This window comes from Hylobates moloch, unplaced genomic scaffold, assembly GCF_009828535.3.
Source record: "Hylobates moloch isolate HMO894 unplaced genomic scaffold, HMol_V3 SCAFFOLD_1, whole genome shotgun sequence".
Taxonomy (NCBI): domain Eukaryota; kingdom Metazoa; phylum Chordata; class Mammalia; order Primates; family Hylobatidae; genus Hylobates; species Hylobates moloch.
Window position 1 is genome coordinate 32558309 of NW_026652276.1, and position 17997 is coordinate 32576305.

The 17997-nt window shown below is 36.4% G+C and overlaps 2 protein-coding genes across 23 annotated transcripts in view; one reads left to right on the forward strand and one right to left on the reverse strand.

Moving 5' to 3' along the window:
• The window catches only part of MAP2 (microtubule associated protein 2), a 310676-nt gene extending 308768 nt beyond the window's left edge, over positions 1 to 1908 (reverse strand). For all 22 annotated transcript variants that reach the window (XM_058439038.1, XM_058439032.1, XM_058439003.1 and 19 more), the window contains exon 1: positions 1663 to 1908. The gene's annotated coding sequence lies outside the window, so the exon portion shown is untranslated. The remainder of the gene's footprint in view (positions 1 to 1662) is intronic.
• LOC131384214 (splicing factor, proline- and glutamine-rich-like) lies at positions 1352 to 10952 on the forward strand. Its single transcript, XM_058444206.1, has 3 exons — positions 1352 to 1510; positions 9351 to 9660; positions 10679 to 10952. Exons 1-3 carry the CDS (start codon positions 1352 to 1354, stop codon positions 10906 to 10908), a joined length of 699 nt encoding a protein of 232 aa, XP_058300189.1. The 3' UTR covers positions 10909 to 10952.
• The last annotated feature ends 7045 nt before the right edge of the window (positions 10953 to 17997 follow it).

Below are 17997 nucleotides of genomic sequence, written 5' to 3' on the forward strand. Positions count from 1 at the left end.
TGTAGGATAATACTTTGAGATCATATAAATAACCTATTCCTCTGAAAAAAAAAAAAAAAAGAACAGCTTACCAAAAGTCTACTTGTTTCCACCATTGATTTTTGATTTTCTAAATTATTTCTCTCTTGTGATTTAACACATTAGCAAATAAGATACAGATATATCTACAGGGATTTAGAAGATATAATTAATCTTTGAAAGCTTTTATGAGATTCTTAAAAAATTCTGCTTTTAACCTCAAAAATTACAGTGCAGTGCAAGTTAAATAAAAGACAAACTCCTTATCGGGGTCAAAAGGACCAATGTGGCCTGGTACCTGCCTTCTGTTCTGAGCTAAGTGTCCCAGTATCCTCTACCATGTCTGTTGGACTCCAGTGCCATTGGTCTTTCTGTTTTCCAAATATACCAAACTTCTTCCTACTTTGAGCCTATTCTCTCTCACTTGAAAGCTTTTCCTCTGGGTTCTACTATGGCTGGCTACTTCTCATCACTCATGCCTCCAAAGGCAGCCTATCCCACCACAGACAAGCTCTATTATATATATTTATTGTATATTCCCTACAGCATGTATTTGTGTCTGAAATGTTTATTTATTATTTTACTTGTTAATGTCTATCTCCTGCTGCTAGAATGTTAGCTCCATGAGGACAGGAATTTATGTGGTTTCTTCTGATATTCTCCACATTCAGAAAAGTGCCTGCTAAATATTAGGAACCCAATAACCATGTGTTAAATAAATAAATGAATGAACCATGGGCTATGATCTAAGAAAGGACACACTAGCCTGATATTCAAATAGAAGAGACAGTGAATCCCTCCCAAGTAAGAACATCATGTTCTAAAAGGCATTATCTTAATTCTTTACAGATTATTTAAATTTCAGACCACCAAACAAAATAAACTAAGAAGAGTATGAAATATCTTACTTTAAGAGATCTGCATTTATATATGTTGACTCTTGATATACAATTAAGGTGGTTTTATTCCCGGTACCACATAAAGACACTTTAGAGGAAGACAATATGCACAACCCATTTTTCATCAATGTATATGGAAATTATAAGAAACTCTGTTCTATCTACTCAGTGATAAAACAGTCACTCTGATTCTGATGGATGTTTAGACATGTTCATCTAGAGAATTAAGACATACTACACGGAATTTTCTAACAGAACGGTGGCATTAGAATTATTTCACTCTCCCAATAGTGGTATGGTTTCAGTTTTCAGTGACCAGGAATATGTTTCTCCTTAATATTTAAGCACAATTTCTACTTAATTTCTTTCCTTTAAGATGCTTTTCATGGCTTTCAAGTATTTGTCAACTAAAGATTCCATAAAGCTTAAGTAGCATGAGTGCAGGTGAAGCTCTGCTGAACACAGGAACCACAGCAACACCCAATTCTTATTTAATATGCAGTCTTGGAAAAAACAAACAACAACAACAACCACCACCAAGAGGGATAGAGCACTGTAGGCAGAGAAACAGGAAGGCACATAAGAGTAGGAAGGTAAGTGGAAAACAGGCACAAACGCAGAGGCCCACAGCCTTTCTAGCTCACTTCCTCTTAGCTAAAAATGTTAAATCCGGGGGAAACGCAAAAGGAAAGCAATTTTAAGAAAATTTAATGGCATTACAGATGAGAAAAAAGTTTCAACCTACCTATTTTTGTTGGATTCCCCTTATATGTTGAGCCAAGTTTAAACACAGATTCAAATCAGTCTGGAGGCATCAGTATGGATAGTTCAAGCTCACAGAAAAGTTCATTGGCTTTCCAAGTCTGGGCACACATCCCCAGAGTTTAAACTACTATCCTGAGAGATCCAAACCACAGGAATGGCCCTGGAGCAGTAGCTTTGTAAGTGTTTCCTGGATCAGATTTAGTCTCAGTGCTTACAGTAGTGTAGCTGGCATGTAGCTGGTTGGAATGACCCTAGAATTCCAAGCCCCTCCCTCTTTTATATCCATGTGAAAGTCATAGTTGAGTCACAAAGTTGGGCAGGTATGACTGCCACCTCACTCCACCCTCAGCTCAGAGAACAGAAATATACTCAGAATTGGGAATGGCAGTCAGAATGAGATGAGTCTTCAGTGACACCTCTTACCAAGCACTGAGTTTAAGCCTGAATTACTGAGTCTCAGGCCTGCTTCCCCTACTAACTAGATAAGGAAAGTCACTGAAATGGTCACTGTCCCAGTTTACTTACATGTACTCCACAGGTTCACAACATTTGCTCTTGATAGTCTCTTTTCCCCACCAAACATCCTCTAATTCATATATAAATAGCAAGTCTTGAGAATTGATGCCTCTTCAGTGATGGGGCAGAGGCACAGAAATAAAGAATATATTTGTAACTCTCATTTGTAAATGTAAAAAATAATTAACTAATTATAAAAAGAATGCATTTAATAGCATTTTAAATATTTCCAGATATGTAAACACACAGTCCTTCTAAGTCCAGTAATTAACACGGCTACAAAAGGCTATTCCATTACATAAATCATAAATATGTTAGGAATAAAAAGATTTTATTAAAAAATCAGCTTATCATTTTAAATACCATTTTTTTAATGGAGAACTTTGGATTCCTATTAATACCCTCATGATACCATTTGGGAAGGGACTAAATAAGGCAGTAAGAATGTCCAGGATTGTACAAAGCTTCATACTGCCAATTTTGATATTGACCACTCTCAATATGGTGCTACTGAAGACAAAAGAAGAAAAAAGCATGAAATTCGTGACTGAGTTTTAAAGCTATAAGAACTTAAACAAATGAAAAAAACTGTTCAGTTTCACCAAAGGCCACTCAGTGCTCTATAATAATGAGGCAAAACTTTAGTCTGAGATACAGTGGCCAAAGATCTTTTAAATAAATCCTAGATCATAGTCACTTGGTTGTTTTATAAAAGATTCAGGTTTCAGTAGATGCTTAATATTTTATGTTTTCCTAGCAGCGAAATTCTTAAAAGTTCCATCAGTCCTGGTTTCTGATGTTTAAGTGAAGATAAAGGGCATTTTCCATGTAAAAGCAGTGTCACCTGAACTTCTTAAAAGATACATTTAAGTAGCCAGTATTCCAACTTAGGACATTTTGATCAACATGGAGATGCTTTAATTTTGAGCACAAGATTTAGCTTTACCATTTGATTTCAATAATGAACAATGGAATCTGGACTATCTTAATCCAAACAGAAAAATACAGCGATACTTTAATATTAATCTAATTTGATTTCATTAATAAATACTTGGTCATTGTTTTCCCTATTAAATTGTATTTAATACCAATTGTTCTCATGTGGAATCAACTGATTGCATAATAATTGATTTCACCTATGAAAAAAGCAAATATATAAAAGTCTAACTCTATCTTAGAAAGTAATTACACACAAACACACAAATAGCACCACTGCCACCATCATGTTAGCCCTTGTGAAACACCAGGTGGACAAAATTAGCAGGCTGAGAAGTTGTTACAAGTATTATAATTCCATGTTCTCATCCACTAAGTAAAGAAATTGTATGCTACAGATTAAAAATTTTGTTTAAACAATAAATAAGTTTATGTAGCAAATTAAAGAATCAAATATTTTCCTGACTATACTAGATGACCTATTAAGATAAAAAGAATGAATAACTGAATCCTAAAAACTTTTTTGCTTGTTTTTCAAAGTGGGCCAAAAGGACGTAGTGCATCATATAAACAACAATAAAAAATAGGCAGCCTATTGTTTAATACATTATTTTGCTCAAAAAGGTAAAACTCTTAAGGGAAGAGTAAATTACAAATTTGAGAGGTACAATACTCAAATAAAATAGTAAAATGTCAAAGCTGAGCATTATTTAATTCCCTTAATACCAATCAAAATGATACCATATTATTCATTCTAAAATTGACAAACACTTTCTCATGCCAATTCATTATATAATTTCAGCACCATGCATTAACAACACAGTGTTGTCACTTTTAAATTGTTATAATGCAACGTAGTAGCCACCTAAAATCCATTACTACTTAAATAAATGTAAAGGGTTCATATTGAAATGATTGTTTTGTCTCAAATAGAGTCAGTTTGTATATTTACTTGTGAGTTTGCTTTAACTGTAAAGGACCTGGACAGTTAAGCGATGAAATATACTCATGATATTCAAGTACTGTATTTTATGGTCATTTTTGAGGTAGATTAAGATGGCTAATGATGATGCTATACAGAGAAATGTAATTAGGAATATTTTACTTAAAATTAAATTAATTTAGTTCAACATTTACTGATTGCTCATAGAGTAGTTCATACTCCACTTAATAGGTATACATTAGTGGAATTAGTTAACTAACATAAAGACAATGGACTGCCTGACACATAGTAACTTTACTAGTTAAGTTAAAAAAAATAGTTGAACCATGTTTTATAGTGTCTGATGAACAAAATAATAAAAAGTCAGTTGGCTAGCCAAATTTTTTATTTAAAAAAATTCGTTGTATACATGTATTATTTTTGTCTGAAAATGTCTTTGAAGTAATTCAAAGAAGGCTAATGAGGACACATTGAGGTAAGCAACTACCTATAACCTAAGGGAACCTGAATAAACTTGGATACAAACTAATGGAGAGAAATAGGGTAGCAACTTTTCTTTCTGATTTTTAAAGGACTTTGTGAGGTACAAAGCGTTATGAAAGATTGGTATACAAGGAAAAAACTGTTGAAGCCTAGGGGATATAAAAGCCAAGTTCAAAGAAAGGACCAAGATAGGGATGGAGCCTTGAGAAGGAGGAGAGGTTGGCATAAAACTTCATGTTAAATGAGAAATATAAATATATTGAAAAATAAATTTCAATAAGAATATCAGGCTATAATTTCATTTTCTAAAGACCAACGTTTATTTTGCCAATACAAACTGAAAGGAAGGAGCAATCTAAGTAAAGAAGAAAAGAAGAAAAGGGAAAGGGGAGAATGGAAAGAAAGAAGACAAAAAAGAAGGAAAGAAAAAAGTCAAGGTATGTGACCTTAAAAGTAAATTATTTGCTCATTAACATAACAAAAAGCAAAAAAAAAAAGAAAAAAGAAATTTGCTCCCTCTGGTGTGTGTTTTAAGGGAAAACAAATTGTCTAAAACTTTCCCCAACTTCCACAATATAAACTTAACAATAGACTGAAAGAGGATCCTGAGCTCTTTATTTTGTCTAACTTTCCATAGAATTTTACTGAAATGTTTAAGTAAAATGTGTTACAGTTAAAGTACTACCATTCAAAGGAAAGTTTATGTCTTGAACAGGAAAGATCAAAGATTAGATTCAAAGTGTTTTTCATACAAATTCATCTAATTGTGTTCACATCATTTTAAAATTCTGAATTCACCTAATTCACTGTAAAACTCCTTCCAATAAACATACAGTATAATTTTTATAAGGAAGCACCATGGCCTTAGTTCAAAGACATGACAGGGGAGGGATGGGGACAAAATATGTTGAAACAGAAAAACAAAACATTTATTCCTTCTTCACCCTCTTAGACAAAAAGGCTCATCTCTACCCTACATGGACAGCTTTTAATAGCTGAGAATTTGCTTTCATTCCACATCTTCCTATACACCCACCCACCCACCCACCCAAACCTCCATACAGACTGTGTGTACTACATATTAATTTGCAGCCTTTTAACTGCTTTTGGTACCTAGAATCATTTTCTGCAATTGAAAACTGAGAATATCAAAAGTTGTTTCTCATAATGAATAAATACATAAATGGTAATAAGTGCTCTCCTTAATGAAAAATAAAGGCCAAATTTGTATCAAGAGAGTAACATTACTGAAACCAAAATAGCTAGAGAACAGTAAGTCTAACATCCAAATATCAAATTAAAACGAATGATGTGAAGGGAGGGAAAATATGGTGAAATGATCAAAATATGGCCCTTACATGAAAAGGTCTAGATTGAGTAGATAAAGGTAATGGCAATAGTAAGGAGATAATTAAAGTAGCAAAAAGACTAGATATATCTGAGAGAATCAGATATGACTCAAAGAGTTTATTAGCATCTTTAACTAATCTATAACAGAGAGAAAAAAATTGAGATTGTTTCAAAACTGTTACCTTCAGGTTCTTGCATTTACCAATGACTTACCTAAAGTGACTACTTTTAGCATTAAGGAGGATAGTATTGATCTGGGGGTGGTGTTATCTTCTACTGTAACTGTTATTTCAGATTCTTTATCTTAATCTGTTAAGAGGAAATTAAGTATTGAAAAGATTCAATAATCAGAGTTACCAACTTGAATACTAAAATCCCCAAGTCAGTTTCATATGGTCAGTCTCACATGGACATCAATGAATCACTGAAGGATGCACCTATTGTCCTATAAGCAAATGTAATAATGATTTTTTAAAATGCCAACAATGCAACTATATTTGTTAAAAGCATGTCCAGTCTGTTGTCTAACTGCTAGTAAAATTCAATACAAAATATGTGTGTGTGATATGAAAATACACAAAAATACACCGACATTTTTCTTCCTTTTCCCTTCTGATGTTTAGAAAATTTGTGAACTGGTTTAAACCAAAAGGGGTAAAGGAATGAGATTATTCCTTCAGGCTTAGAGGATTCTGTGCCAAGTTTCATTTCTGGCTACATATTTCTAACCAAGTTCAAGATCCCTGAAAAGGAATACATAAAAGAGAAAATATCCCTTTAACCTCAGTGGAACAACATTAGTAGAGGCTGCTATGGGAAGAGAAAGGCTTTTGCCCTCAGATGGGTGTGCTCCTGGCGTTTGGTTTCCACTGAGAGGATGCCTGCGCTCTCAATGAATCTGAAGTACCTACTAGGATGAGGTAATGGCTGTGCTAGTTTCACTGGGTCATGCTCTTTCAGCACATTCTTTCCCTCTCTCCTCCCTGAGAAGGTGCTGTAAACAAGTCATCCTGAGAGGTGCTGCAGAGAATGAACAATCCTAAATTCAAAATTCTTGAAAACACCGGCCCTGCTATGGCAGTATAGAAGACTAAAGCAGCCATAAAGAAACAGGTTATTTGATAAAAAAAAAAGGGGGGGGGAAAAAGAGAGGAGATAAACAAATAAAATAAAAATTAATATAACTAAATATTATTTTATAAAAGGTAGCTCTATTTTTAAATTACTTAGATCTTCAGATGTGTGTTAAGCAATTTTCTACTTATGGTTTAAAAAAAGAAAACTTTGGACATTAAATAATATTGTAGCAAACTATAAAATATGAAAAATTAAAATTAAGTAAACCACAGATAAACAGCATGTACCACTGATCCTAAAGCCACAATGGCTCTGATAATATACAAATCATGAATGCAGATATACATCTATGATAATCAGATGAAATTACCAGGAAATCAACATAAACACACATACACAAATACAATAATCCTTACTGAATGAAAAAAATGTCTTTTTTCTTGAAGGAAGGGTTCTTTGTGTGCATGGGGCTGGGGCTTTTGGAACATCCATGATTTGCAAATTCATAAGGATTTCTACCAAAATACAGACACCTATTGCCCGGTTAAAGGGCTGTTTTGTGTTATATTCTGATGGAAGGCTGTAATCTTTTCCTTGGGCATAAAATTAAAAGCATTTTAAAGGGCTTCTATTTATTCAATCTATTTGACTGCCAAAAAAAATTATAATTGTCCACAGTGAAATGACATAGTGAAAGAACTATGCTTTTGAACTGGGCTGGTACCTGCAGCTCATGCATGGGACATTTTGCATAATGTGGCTCACATAAAAGGCTTTGTTCTCCATCGCCTCACTGTGGCTGCAAACCTCAATTTCAGTTTGCAATCATTTCCTTTTCTAGACTGATCATTTTAAAATAAATTATATCTTTAACATTTAAATTAGTTCCTTACCAACAGTCATCAATCCCTTTGCCTGACACCCAAAATTATATGCCACCCAACAATATTTTTTTGTTTTGCACTACAGATTTTATTCACAACATAATTTCCAAACCCTCAAATACAATTTTAAAAAGCAGTCTCTTAAGTACCTATTTCCTTGTGTAACATGTATATAGTGTATTATACATTTGTGAGCATACTTGTGTGCTTAGTCATTTAAACAAAAACCCTTTACACCGGACTCAGTTTTAAAGGGTCTACGTCCTGGAAGCATTGTGCTAAGGGCTTAGGACAGATGGCACACAGCAATTGTCACAAATGGGTTTGTTGCTAAGGAAAGCTTTTTATTTTCTGACAAAATCCTGAAGCCCCGATGCCAGGCAGAATAACATTAATTTCCAGTTTTCAAGGATTTTTTTTCTGACTCCATTCCCTTTACTACACCTCCCCCTATACACACCCAAATATACAGCTCCCCACTCCTAGCCCCCCACACACTCTTTCTTGAAATTTCCATCCTTAAACAAAAGACGAGGTGGGGGAAGGAAGGCAGCCAGCACTGCAGTCCTCCTCTCTCCACCAAAAAAGCCTTTTAAAAAGAAAAAGAAGAAAAGAATAGATGTACTGTAGATCAGAGGTCCACCCCCATCGTTTAAAAAGAAAAACGACTGAGTGGAAGCTCAACCAGACTCATTTCTTCGTGCCCCGCCCTCCAACACCACCAGACATTGATTTTTCATTTTCCTACAATTATAAATACCAGTCCTCCTCTCCCAGCCGTTTCTGAAGCAGTTACAGAGAAACATGATTTGAAATGGGCAAGGCTTCCCTCACTCACTCACTTGGCAGTGTGCAGTTTTCTGCAGCTGAATGAACAAAAAAATCCCCTACCTCGATTTCCTATTTTCCACTATCTTTGTAGAATCCACTCCCCTTCTTTCCACAGCTCAGGTAATACTGGCTTTCGAAACACGTATTCTAACCTGGCGTAAGTTTTCAGTCGTTTCAAAGTGGTACCTAACAAGGTCACTCGCTCTTCTACGAAGCCAGGGCTCAGGTACCAGTAGCGTCCGGCCCCCTGCTCCGCAGTGACACCTGGAGAGGACAGGCCCGAATCTTCCGCCAGGTGTACGGCTGGCCACTCGGCCAACTCCCAGACTGCCTGCTGCGAGTCCTAGAGGACGAGACACAACCCCTCCCCATTCTCATCTCTTTCTACTCAGAGACCGAGGCAAAAGGAGAGGCGCCCTACATACAGCCAGAGGTGGGGACGGTCTCTTACCTGGGCGCAGAAACTGGATGCACCCGCGGTCGCAACTGCCACCGCTCACGGACTTAGCGCCCTCCGGAGAAGAAGGAGAGGGGTGGAAGGGTTAGGGGAAGAAGGGGAGGGGGGGAAAAAGAAGGAGAAGGAAGAGAAAGAAGCGGAAGGGAAATAAAGGAAGAGAGGATGCTGCTGCTGCTGCTGCTGCTGCCTAGAGCCCGCGCAGCCCGAGCGCCCGCCCCAGACTGAGAGCGGCGCCCCCACCCGGCTCCCAGCGCAGCAGCCCCGCCCCGGCCCCTCCTTCCCGCCCAGCGCAGGTCCCGCCCGACTCCGCGAGCCCGTGGGCGGCCGCGGCGTGGCTGGCGCTGCCACCGCCGCAGTGTCCGGGAGGGGGAGCACGACCGCCCCGCCTTCTGCCGCAGCCGCCGGCCGCCAGGCGGGGACCGCGAGGTGGGAGCCTCGGACAGCCCCGCCCAGCCGCTGGCCCAGGCCTTCTCCAGAGCCCTGGTCCACTCCGGCGACAAAGTAAGGCCAGTGCCCGGGCGGCGGGACAGGCGGGCCTTCCTCACTGGCGTCCTTGGCAAATCGGGGGCAGCAGCTTTAGTCTCTCAGGAATAACCTCCACAGACCCCCTGCTTCCCTCCCCTGTGTCGCTGTGAGGCGAGGGTGCCAGTGGCACCTCACTAGGAAAGCTCATTGGCCTCACCTCACAAACCCAACCACAGGTGCATCCAGAAACGACAAAGGAAATGTGGGGCGCTTGAGAACATAGAACAACTCTTGTCAGCACTAAAGGAGCAATGGCTGAGGGAGTAGAGAATTCTAGACCCAGCTCTGTCACGAATTAGATTCATTCATTTATTGAGTCAACGAATGTTTATTGACACCTACTATGTGTCAGGCACTCTTCTAAGCATTAGAAATATCAGTGAATAAAACAGACGTTTCCCCCAACCCTAATAAAAAAGATCCCCTCCCTTTATAATTATTACATTCTAGATAGCCAGACGTATGCTCTAGAGACAGTTCACTTAATCTCTCAGTGTATTCATGTGTCATATGAGAACTAAAAATGACAGCCCAATTCTCTCATGCTTAAAAAGATAATGAATATGAAGGATCTTTGAAGAATGATACAAATACAATGAATTAGAAAGCACGGAAAGTGTTGACCTTGAAATATCACCCTTAAAAAAATTGCCTCTTAAATACTTTTGAAAGTGAAATGACCAACTGAGAAAACAAATGATTCTTTACCATTTATACTAAGGAGTATGAATCTTCATAATCAGAGAGCAGCATTTTATTGTAAGTAAGAAAAGTAAGATGCAACTTAGAATTACTTCAAGTGTCTATATCAAGTACTGACAAGGTGTTTTTAAGGTCAGCCAACATACTGAGGTGTGGCTTGTACAGTCTTCACAGTGCTGATGAAACAGCAGCCATAATGTGGTTCTGTCACTTAAATTAACCATAGAATCTTAGAACCTAGAACATTAGAGTTGATGTTTTAGGCAGCTGGTCTAATTCCCTCCATTTTCAGATGGAAAGAGACCCAATGATGGGAGCCTGCAAGGATTAGAAACCGTCAGAGAGGAAGCTGTGAAAGCCTGGCCTCCCCAGTCACACCCGGTGCTCTGTGTCCTGCCTCTCCCGCTCTGCTTCATACCATGTGCCAGTGATGCTTGCAGTGAGTTTGGAAGTATCAAGGCACACCCAGGAGCTGGGAGGTTGGAGGAGTTGATGCTCCTCCTCGGAAGATGGCCTGATTGAGAAGGAGGTCTTAGGAGACTAGGAAATTATAGACAGTATGTGGATGGGAGGAAGGAGTAGGCATCCTACCAGTGTTAGCAGCTGACATTCATGACCAGGCATGCAGGTGCAGATGCTCACTGAGAGTAATTTTCCAGGGCTAGGAGCAGTGGCTCACACCTGTAATCCCAGCAGCTCAGGAGGGAGGATCGCTTGAAGCCAGAAGTTTGAGGGTGCAGTGAGTTATTATTACACCACTGCACTCCAGCCTGGGTGACAGAGTGAGACACTGTCTCTAAAAAACAGCAATAAAAAAGAGATTATTTCTCCGATAGTTTAAAGTACAGTGTTCCTCAGCATTTTTTGTTTAGTTTTTTTTTTGTTGTTTGTTTGTTTGTTTTTTCCTCCACTTTAAGATTAGCTGAGGCAGCCAAACTCTAATGGCTTTTCTCTTTGGGGAACTTGGTCCTTATATGGGAGATTGCCTCCTCTCAACACACATCTTAGAGTTCTTTCAGAAAAATAGCATCTATATGTTGTAATTCAATAGAGAGAATTTAATATGGGGAACAAATTACAAAGGACTCAAATGACTAAAAAGCCAACTAGGGGATGATGAGGCAACATGACGATAGTTACTAGTAGGAAAGTACTACCACTCTCAGGCTAGGGGTGCTAGAGAGGAGGCTTTACCAGGAATGAGGAGCACAAGCTACATTAAGGGAACCGAGACCACAGTGGAGATGCTTACTAGGAGACAGATAATGCTGGAGGGTCCTCCAAAAGCTGAGAGTGAAAAGAAATACTGTGGCCCTCCTTTAACCTGTATTTCAAAACCCTGTCATTGGGTGAACCTAGAAGAAAGTCAGTTGACAAAGTAGCCTAAGAAATACAGTTTGCATGAGTCAGTGCCCTGGGATGTCAAACAACTTTAGGACTGGACTCCAGGTGTTTAGTCTTCCGGTTTAATGAGGGATCTTTGTGTCGAAGTGAACTATTTTTTTTTTTTTTCCTCAGCAAAGCATCCCTTCCTTAGAGGAATGATCCTTTTCATATGATTCCCCATATGCTAGTAAAATGTGTGCCTCTCTTCTCTTTCTCAGAGGTGGACATGTGACTCTGGCTAACTCTATAATAGAACCTGTTCTCCTCATGTATAGTGATTGATCCAGGGTCCCAAATATTTCCAATCAGGGTTTCTTCCATGAGATGTGTCATATGAACAATAGTGAATCGGATGGTATAGGTATAGAGTTGTCAGTGACTGTATTTCCTTCCATGTAGAAAAGCAGTGCTGAAAGATGGAGAAAGGACCCTTGAAAGACTCCATGGATCCTGCTATGTCTCAAGGTAGAAATGCCATTTTTCAAGCCAATAGATTTTTGTTTCTTTTCTAAGCTTGCTGTAGTTGGATTCCTGTCATTTTCAACTGAAGAAGCCTTGACTAATACAGTGCTGGACTCCAAAAAGTAAACCACAGATAGAAAGAGCCTGCCAATATTGATTTCCACAATTACTTGTCTTGTCTTCAGGCTAAATTCTTGATTTGTATTTATTTGGCCCAGAAGATTATGTACATAAACAACCATACCCTTTTCTCAGGGACAGGCCTTCTGATAGTTTCTCAGTCAGAAAACCATCCGAATAAATGTATTTCTACTGATTAGAGAAAGGTCTACTGGTATATAGGAAGTAATGAAACCTTCTCCCCAGAGAGTCAAAGAGTAGGTGAGCCTTTGAGGAGGTTGTACTGCATAGTGTTAAGAGCAGCAGACTTCAAGTCAGATCTGAGGGCCCATATTTGCTGTTCCCTGCTTGTGTGACCTTGGGTACATCTCTCTACCATTTTGAACCTCAATATTTTTATTAGCAAATGAGGAGACTCAACCACATGCCACCTAAGGTCACTTTAGTTTTATAAAGCTATGAGAAATTATAGCTCAGCTGAGGATTTGCTTATTAAATTGATGAACATTAATTAAGTGGCCCCTAAAGAAGCAATGAGCAAGGTTCATACATACACAAATAATGCTGATACCATGTGCAACCCATCATAGAAAAGATGTGGATGCAAGATGCAGGTATGACACTGAAGAGCAGACACTCATAAGTCTTTTACCTTCTATGTGTGAAATGGGCTTTTTGTGTTTTGTTTTTAATTTCCTGACCTTTTCTCTATGGATGACTAGATGCAAATCTATCAAAATTTCTATCATGTTTCAAAAGTTTTGACCATTGCAATGGCTTTAAAATTTAAAAATGAGCTTTGTAGTATGGTCTCCCATTTCCAATTCTATGCCTAGTTCATTGAACAGGTGGTAAAATTATCATTGACTTCTTCTGGACCATAATGTATCATTCTGTTCAAAAATTTTGTTGAGATATAATTTACATTCAATTAAAAGCACAGATCAGAAATGTTCAATCTACACCTTCAGCCCCAACCCATTGAGGTAACTACACTTTTGATTATGTTTCTCTGTGGATTCACTTTGCATATTCTTGGAATTCCTATAAAAGGATTCAGACAATATATACTATTCTACGTCTGGCTTCTTTTGCACACATATTACTTTTGAGATGTATTCTTTATTTTATAAGTTATCTGCAGTTTATTCCTTTTTATTGTTCAGTAGTATTTTATTGTATGGATATACCATATTTTGCATATCGATTTTCTAACTAGTGGACATTTGGGGTTATTTTCAGTTTCTGCTTGTTAGTAATAAGGTTGTTATGAACTTTTATATAAGATTTTTTGTGGATATGTTGTTGTTTCTTTTAGTCATATACCCAAGAGTGAAATTTCTGGGTCGAATGGTAGATATATGCTTAACATTTTAAGAAACTATTGAAGTCTAAGTTTTCAGTACTGCTGAGTAGACTTTTACTAGATCTTACCATCCCCCAGATAACGTCTCCTGTAGGAGTGAAACAACCAAAACCAGAAAGCACTGGAATGTAAACAAAACAGGCATATTTTAAAAGGGAATTAACGCTTGGAAGAAGGAATGGCACATTCAATGCCTTTTAGCTTGAGAGAAGATTGCACACAGTACTGCCGGGGCAAACACTCATAGAAAAATTACAGTTTTCCTGAAATAGAGTATAGAGTTTGGGACAATGTCCTGAGATGGAAAGTGAAAATAGAAGACTGAAAAGAACAGAGACACTGGAATAGTCCAAATTTCTAGGTATAATCTACACACAAATCTCCACTTTATCCCTGAATCGTGTGTATGGAACAGATTCAATGCTTCCCAGTTAAAGATTAAAACCAAACAAAAACAATAACCAAATACTGAACTGAGGTTTGAGTTGCTACCCGAGTGACAAATGTTGCAATGTGCATCTAACCAAATTAAATGAGTACTAAAACAAAAACTTCAACACCGGAGTAATATAACGAAATCCAGAGTCTTCACAACTTAACATCCAGGATACCACCCAAAGCTATTCAACCTTCAAAGAACAAGGAAAATGTGGCCCAGTTTCAAGAAAAAAGACAATCAACAGAAATTAATTTTTAGATGACCCAGATGTTGGAATTAATAGAAAAGTGTTAAAATCAGCTACTATAAATATACTCAATTAAGTAAAGGAAATATAAGTGAAAAAAATAGAGAATCTCAGTAGAAAAACTAAAATTATTGAGAAGAACCAAATTTCCCTGATGACCAATGATGCCAATATGTCTCTGTGTTCTTATTGGTTATTCTTGCATCACATTTTGTGTTGTGAAGTGTCTGTTCTAATATTTTTCTAACTTTTAATTGGGTTGTGTATCTTCCAATATACAAGGAATATATAAGGAATGTATTTTGATAATATTTTCCTCCAATTTTTTGTTTGCATTTCATTTTCTAAATGTTATCTTTTGGAAGTGCGAACTCCTTTAATTTTGATAAAGCCCTATTTCCTCAATCAAATTTTCTTTTTATGCTTTGTGTTTTTTTGGTCATATCTAAGTAATCTTTCATCTACTCCAGGGCTACCTTTTTCTGTTCCCCTTTAGAAATTTGGTAGTTTTAATTTCTATGATCTATTTCAAATTAATAGACATGATATAAGGTATTACTGATTATTTTTTCCATATAGATATCAGTTGTTCCAGAATTACTTTGTGAAAAGACCATCCTTTCCTCACTGAATGACCATAACATCTTTGTCAGAAATCAATTGGTCATACATATATAGGTCCGTTCCTGAACTCTGCCATGTCATTGATTCTTATGGCAATTTCACATTATTTTGATTACTCTAGCTTTATGGTAAATCTTATAATCAGATACGGCAAGTACTACAATCTTATTCTTCTTTTACAAATTTCTTTTGGCTCTTGTAGTCTTCTGCATTTCCATACAAATATTGACGTCAACTTGTCAATTTAAATAAAAATTATGTTTTTTATTGGAATTTTCTCAGGTCGGTAGATCAATTTTGGCAAATTGCCATCTTAAAAATATTGAGGCTTCCAATCAATGAACATGGTATAGATCTCTATTTAATTAGATTTTTTGAAGTTTTTGAAAAATATATACATTATTAATAAGCTTTATTTCTTAAAGCAGTTTTACATTTACAGAAAAACAGAACAGAAAGTACAGAGAGTTTCCATACATTTCCTTTCCCCTGCCCATGGTTTCTCCTACTATTAACATCTTGCATGGGTGACGTACCTTTGTTAAAATTGAGGAACCAATATTGAGGCATTATTATTAATTAAAGCTCATAATTTATATTATGGTTCACTCTTGGTATTGTACAGTTTTGTGAGTATTGCCAGATATATAGTGTCATGTGCCCATCATTGTGGTATTATACAAGATATTTTCACTGCCTTAAAAAATACACTGTACTCCATTTATTCCTCCCTACAGTCTTTCAATATGCCACAGATGTTATATAGTTGGAATTATGTGGTATATAGCTTTTCTTCTTTCATTTAACAGTAAATATTTAAGATTCCCCATACCCTTTCATGGCTTGATAGCTCATTTTATCACTAAATGATATTCCATTGTATAAATGTCCCATAGTTTGTTTATCCATTCAGCTATTGAAGTACATTTTATTTGCTTCTAATTTTGGCAAGCAAAAAAAAGTTGCTGTAAACATTCATGTTCAGGTTTTTGTGCTGACACACAAAATGAGTTTTCAACTCATTTAGGTAAATACCTGAAGCACAATTTCTGGATTGTAGGGTAGACTTTGTTTAGCTTTGTAAGAAACTGCCAAACTGTCTTCCAAAGTGGCTGCACCTTTCCTCCGGTGATGAATTAAAATTCCTTTTGTTTCATGTCCTCAAGAGCATTTGCTGTTGTCAGTGTTTGAATTTTACCTGTTCTAGTAGGCATTAGTGGTATCTTGTTGTTTGAATTTGCAGTTTCCTAGTAACATATAATTTTGAGCATCACCTTATATGCTTATTTCCTGCCTGTATATCTTCCTTGGTATAGTAGTTATTCAGATATTTTACCCATTTTTTAAATTACATTTTTTCTTATTGTTGAGTTTCAAGAGTTTCTTTATATTTTGTATTCAAGTCCTTTATCGAATATGTGTTTCACAAATGTTTTCTCCAAATCTGTGGCTTACCTTTTCATTTTCTTAATAGTGATATTCACAGAGGAGAACTTTTTAATCTTAATGAAGTCCAATTTATTAATTTGTTTTTCATAGATTGTCTTTTAGTTTTGTATCTAAAAACTCATTACCAAGTGCAAGGTCACAAGGATTTTCTCTTATGTTATCTATTAAAGTTTAATTGCTTTGTGTTTTACATTTAGGCCTATAATTCATTTTGAGTTATTTTTTGTGGAAGAGGTAAGATTAGCATCTAGATTCATTTTTTTGCTTTCAGATGTCCAACTGTTTAAGCACCATTTGTTGAAAAAATTATCTTCTCTCCATTGTATTGCCTTTCTTTCTTTGTCAAAGATCAATTTACTATATTTGTGCAGGTCTATTTCTAAATTTTCTATTCTGTTGTATTGGTCTATTTGTCTGTTTTGGTTTGTTTGTTTTTTGCCAGTACTGCACTGTCTTTATTACTATAGCTTTATAGTAAATATTAATATTGGATAGTGTCAGTCCTCCAACTTGTTCTTCTACTTGCACATTGTGTTGGACATTTTGGTTCTCTTTTCTATATCACTGTAGGATAAGTTTGTAGATATCCACAAAGTAACTTGCTGAGATTTTGATTGAGATTGCATTGAATTTATGTATCAAGTTGAGAAGAACTGAGATATTGACAATATTGAGTCCTCCCACATTCATTTATCTAGATCTTTGATTTCCTTCATCAGGGTTTTATAGTTATTCTCATATATATCTTGTACATAATTTGTTAATTTAAACCTAGATATTTCACCTTTTTGGTGTTAATGTAAATGGTATTATGTTTTTAATTTTTAATTTCAATTGCCTATTGCTGGTGTATAATAATGTGATTGATTTTTGTATATTCACCTTGTTACCTGCAATCTTGCTATTATCTCTTAATAGTTCGAGAAGTTTTATTGTTGTTTGTTCATTCTTTGGAATTTTCTACATAGACAGACATGTTACCTGCAAATAAGGATAGTTATTTTCTGCCTTTCTAATCTATAAGTTTTAATTTACTTTTCTTGTTTTCTACCTTTGTAATCTGTAAGTTTTAATTTCCTTTCCTTGTCTTAATGCATTAGCTAGGACTTTTATTAAGATGTTAATAGGAGAGATGAGAAGGATATCCCTACCTTGTTTCCAGTCTTAGGGGGAAAGAATCTAGTTTCTCTCTGTTAAATATAATGCTAGATGTAGGTAACTTGTAGTTGTTCTTTATTAGGTAGTGAAAATGTCTTTTTATTCCTAGTGTTCTAATGATAAAAATGAATGGAGGCTTGATTTTCTCAAATATTTTTCTACACTTATTGATGTGATCATATGATTTTAACTTTTTGACCTCTAGACCCTGCTTTTGCTGCATTCCACAAGTTTGATAGGTTATATTTTCATTTTATTTAGTTCAAAATATTATTTAATTTCTTCTCATACTTCTACTTTGGCCTATGTATTAGGATAAATCATTGAGTTAGGTTTTCTCCTCATAAGCATTAAAATGAT

What these genes read in the sequence shown, in the direction of transcription:
- LOC131384214 (XM_058444206.1), top strand. Translation starts at nt 1,352, where the DNA reads ATGAGTGCAGGTGAAGCTCTGCTGAACACAGGAACCACAGCAACACCC. An exon ending in AGGCACATAAGAGTAGGAAG is followed by an intron (nt 1,511 to 9,350) that starts GTAAGTGGAAAA and finishes GCTGCTGCCTAG; the next exon opens with AGCCCGCGCAGCCCGAGCGC. An exon ending in TGGTCCACTCCGGCGACAAA is followed by an intron (nt 9,661 to 10,678) that starts GTAAGGCCAGTG and finishes CTCCATTTTCAG; the next exon opens with ATGGAAAGAGACCCAATGAT.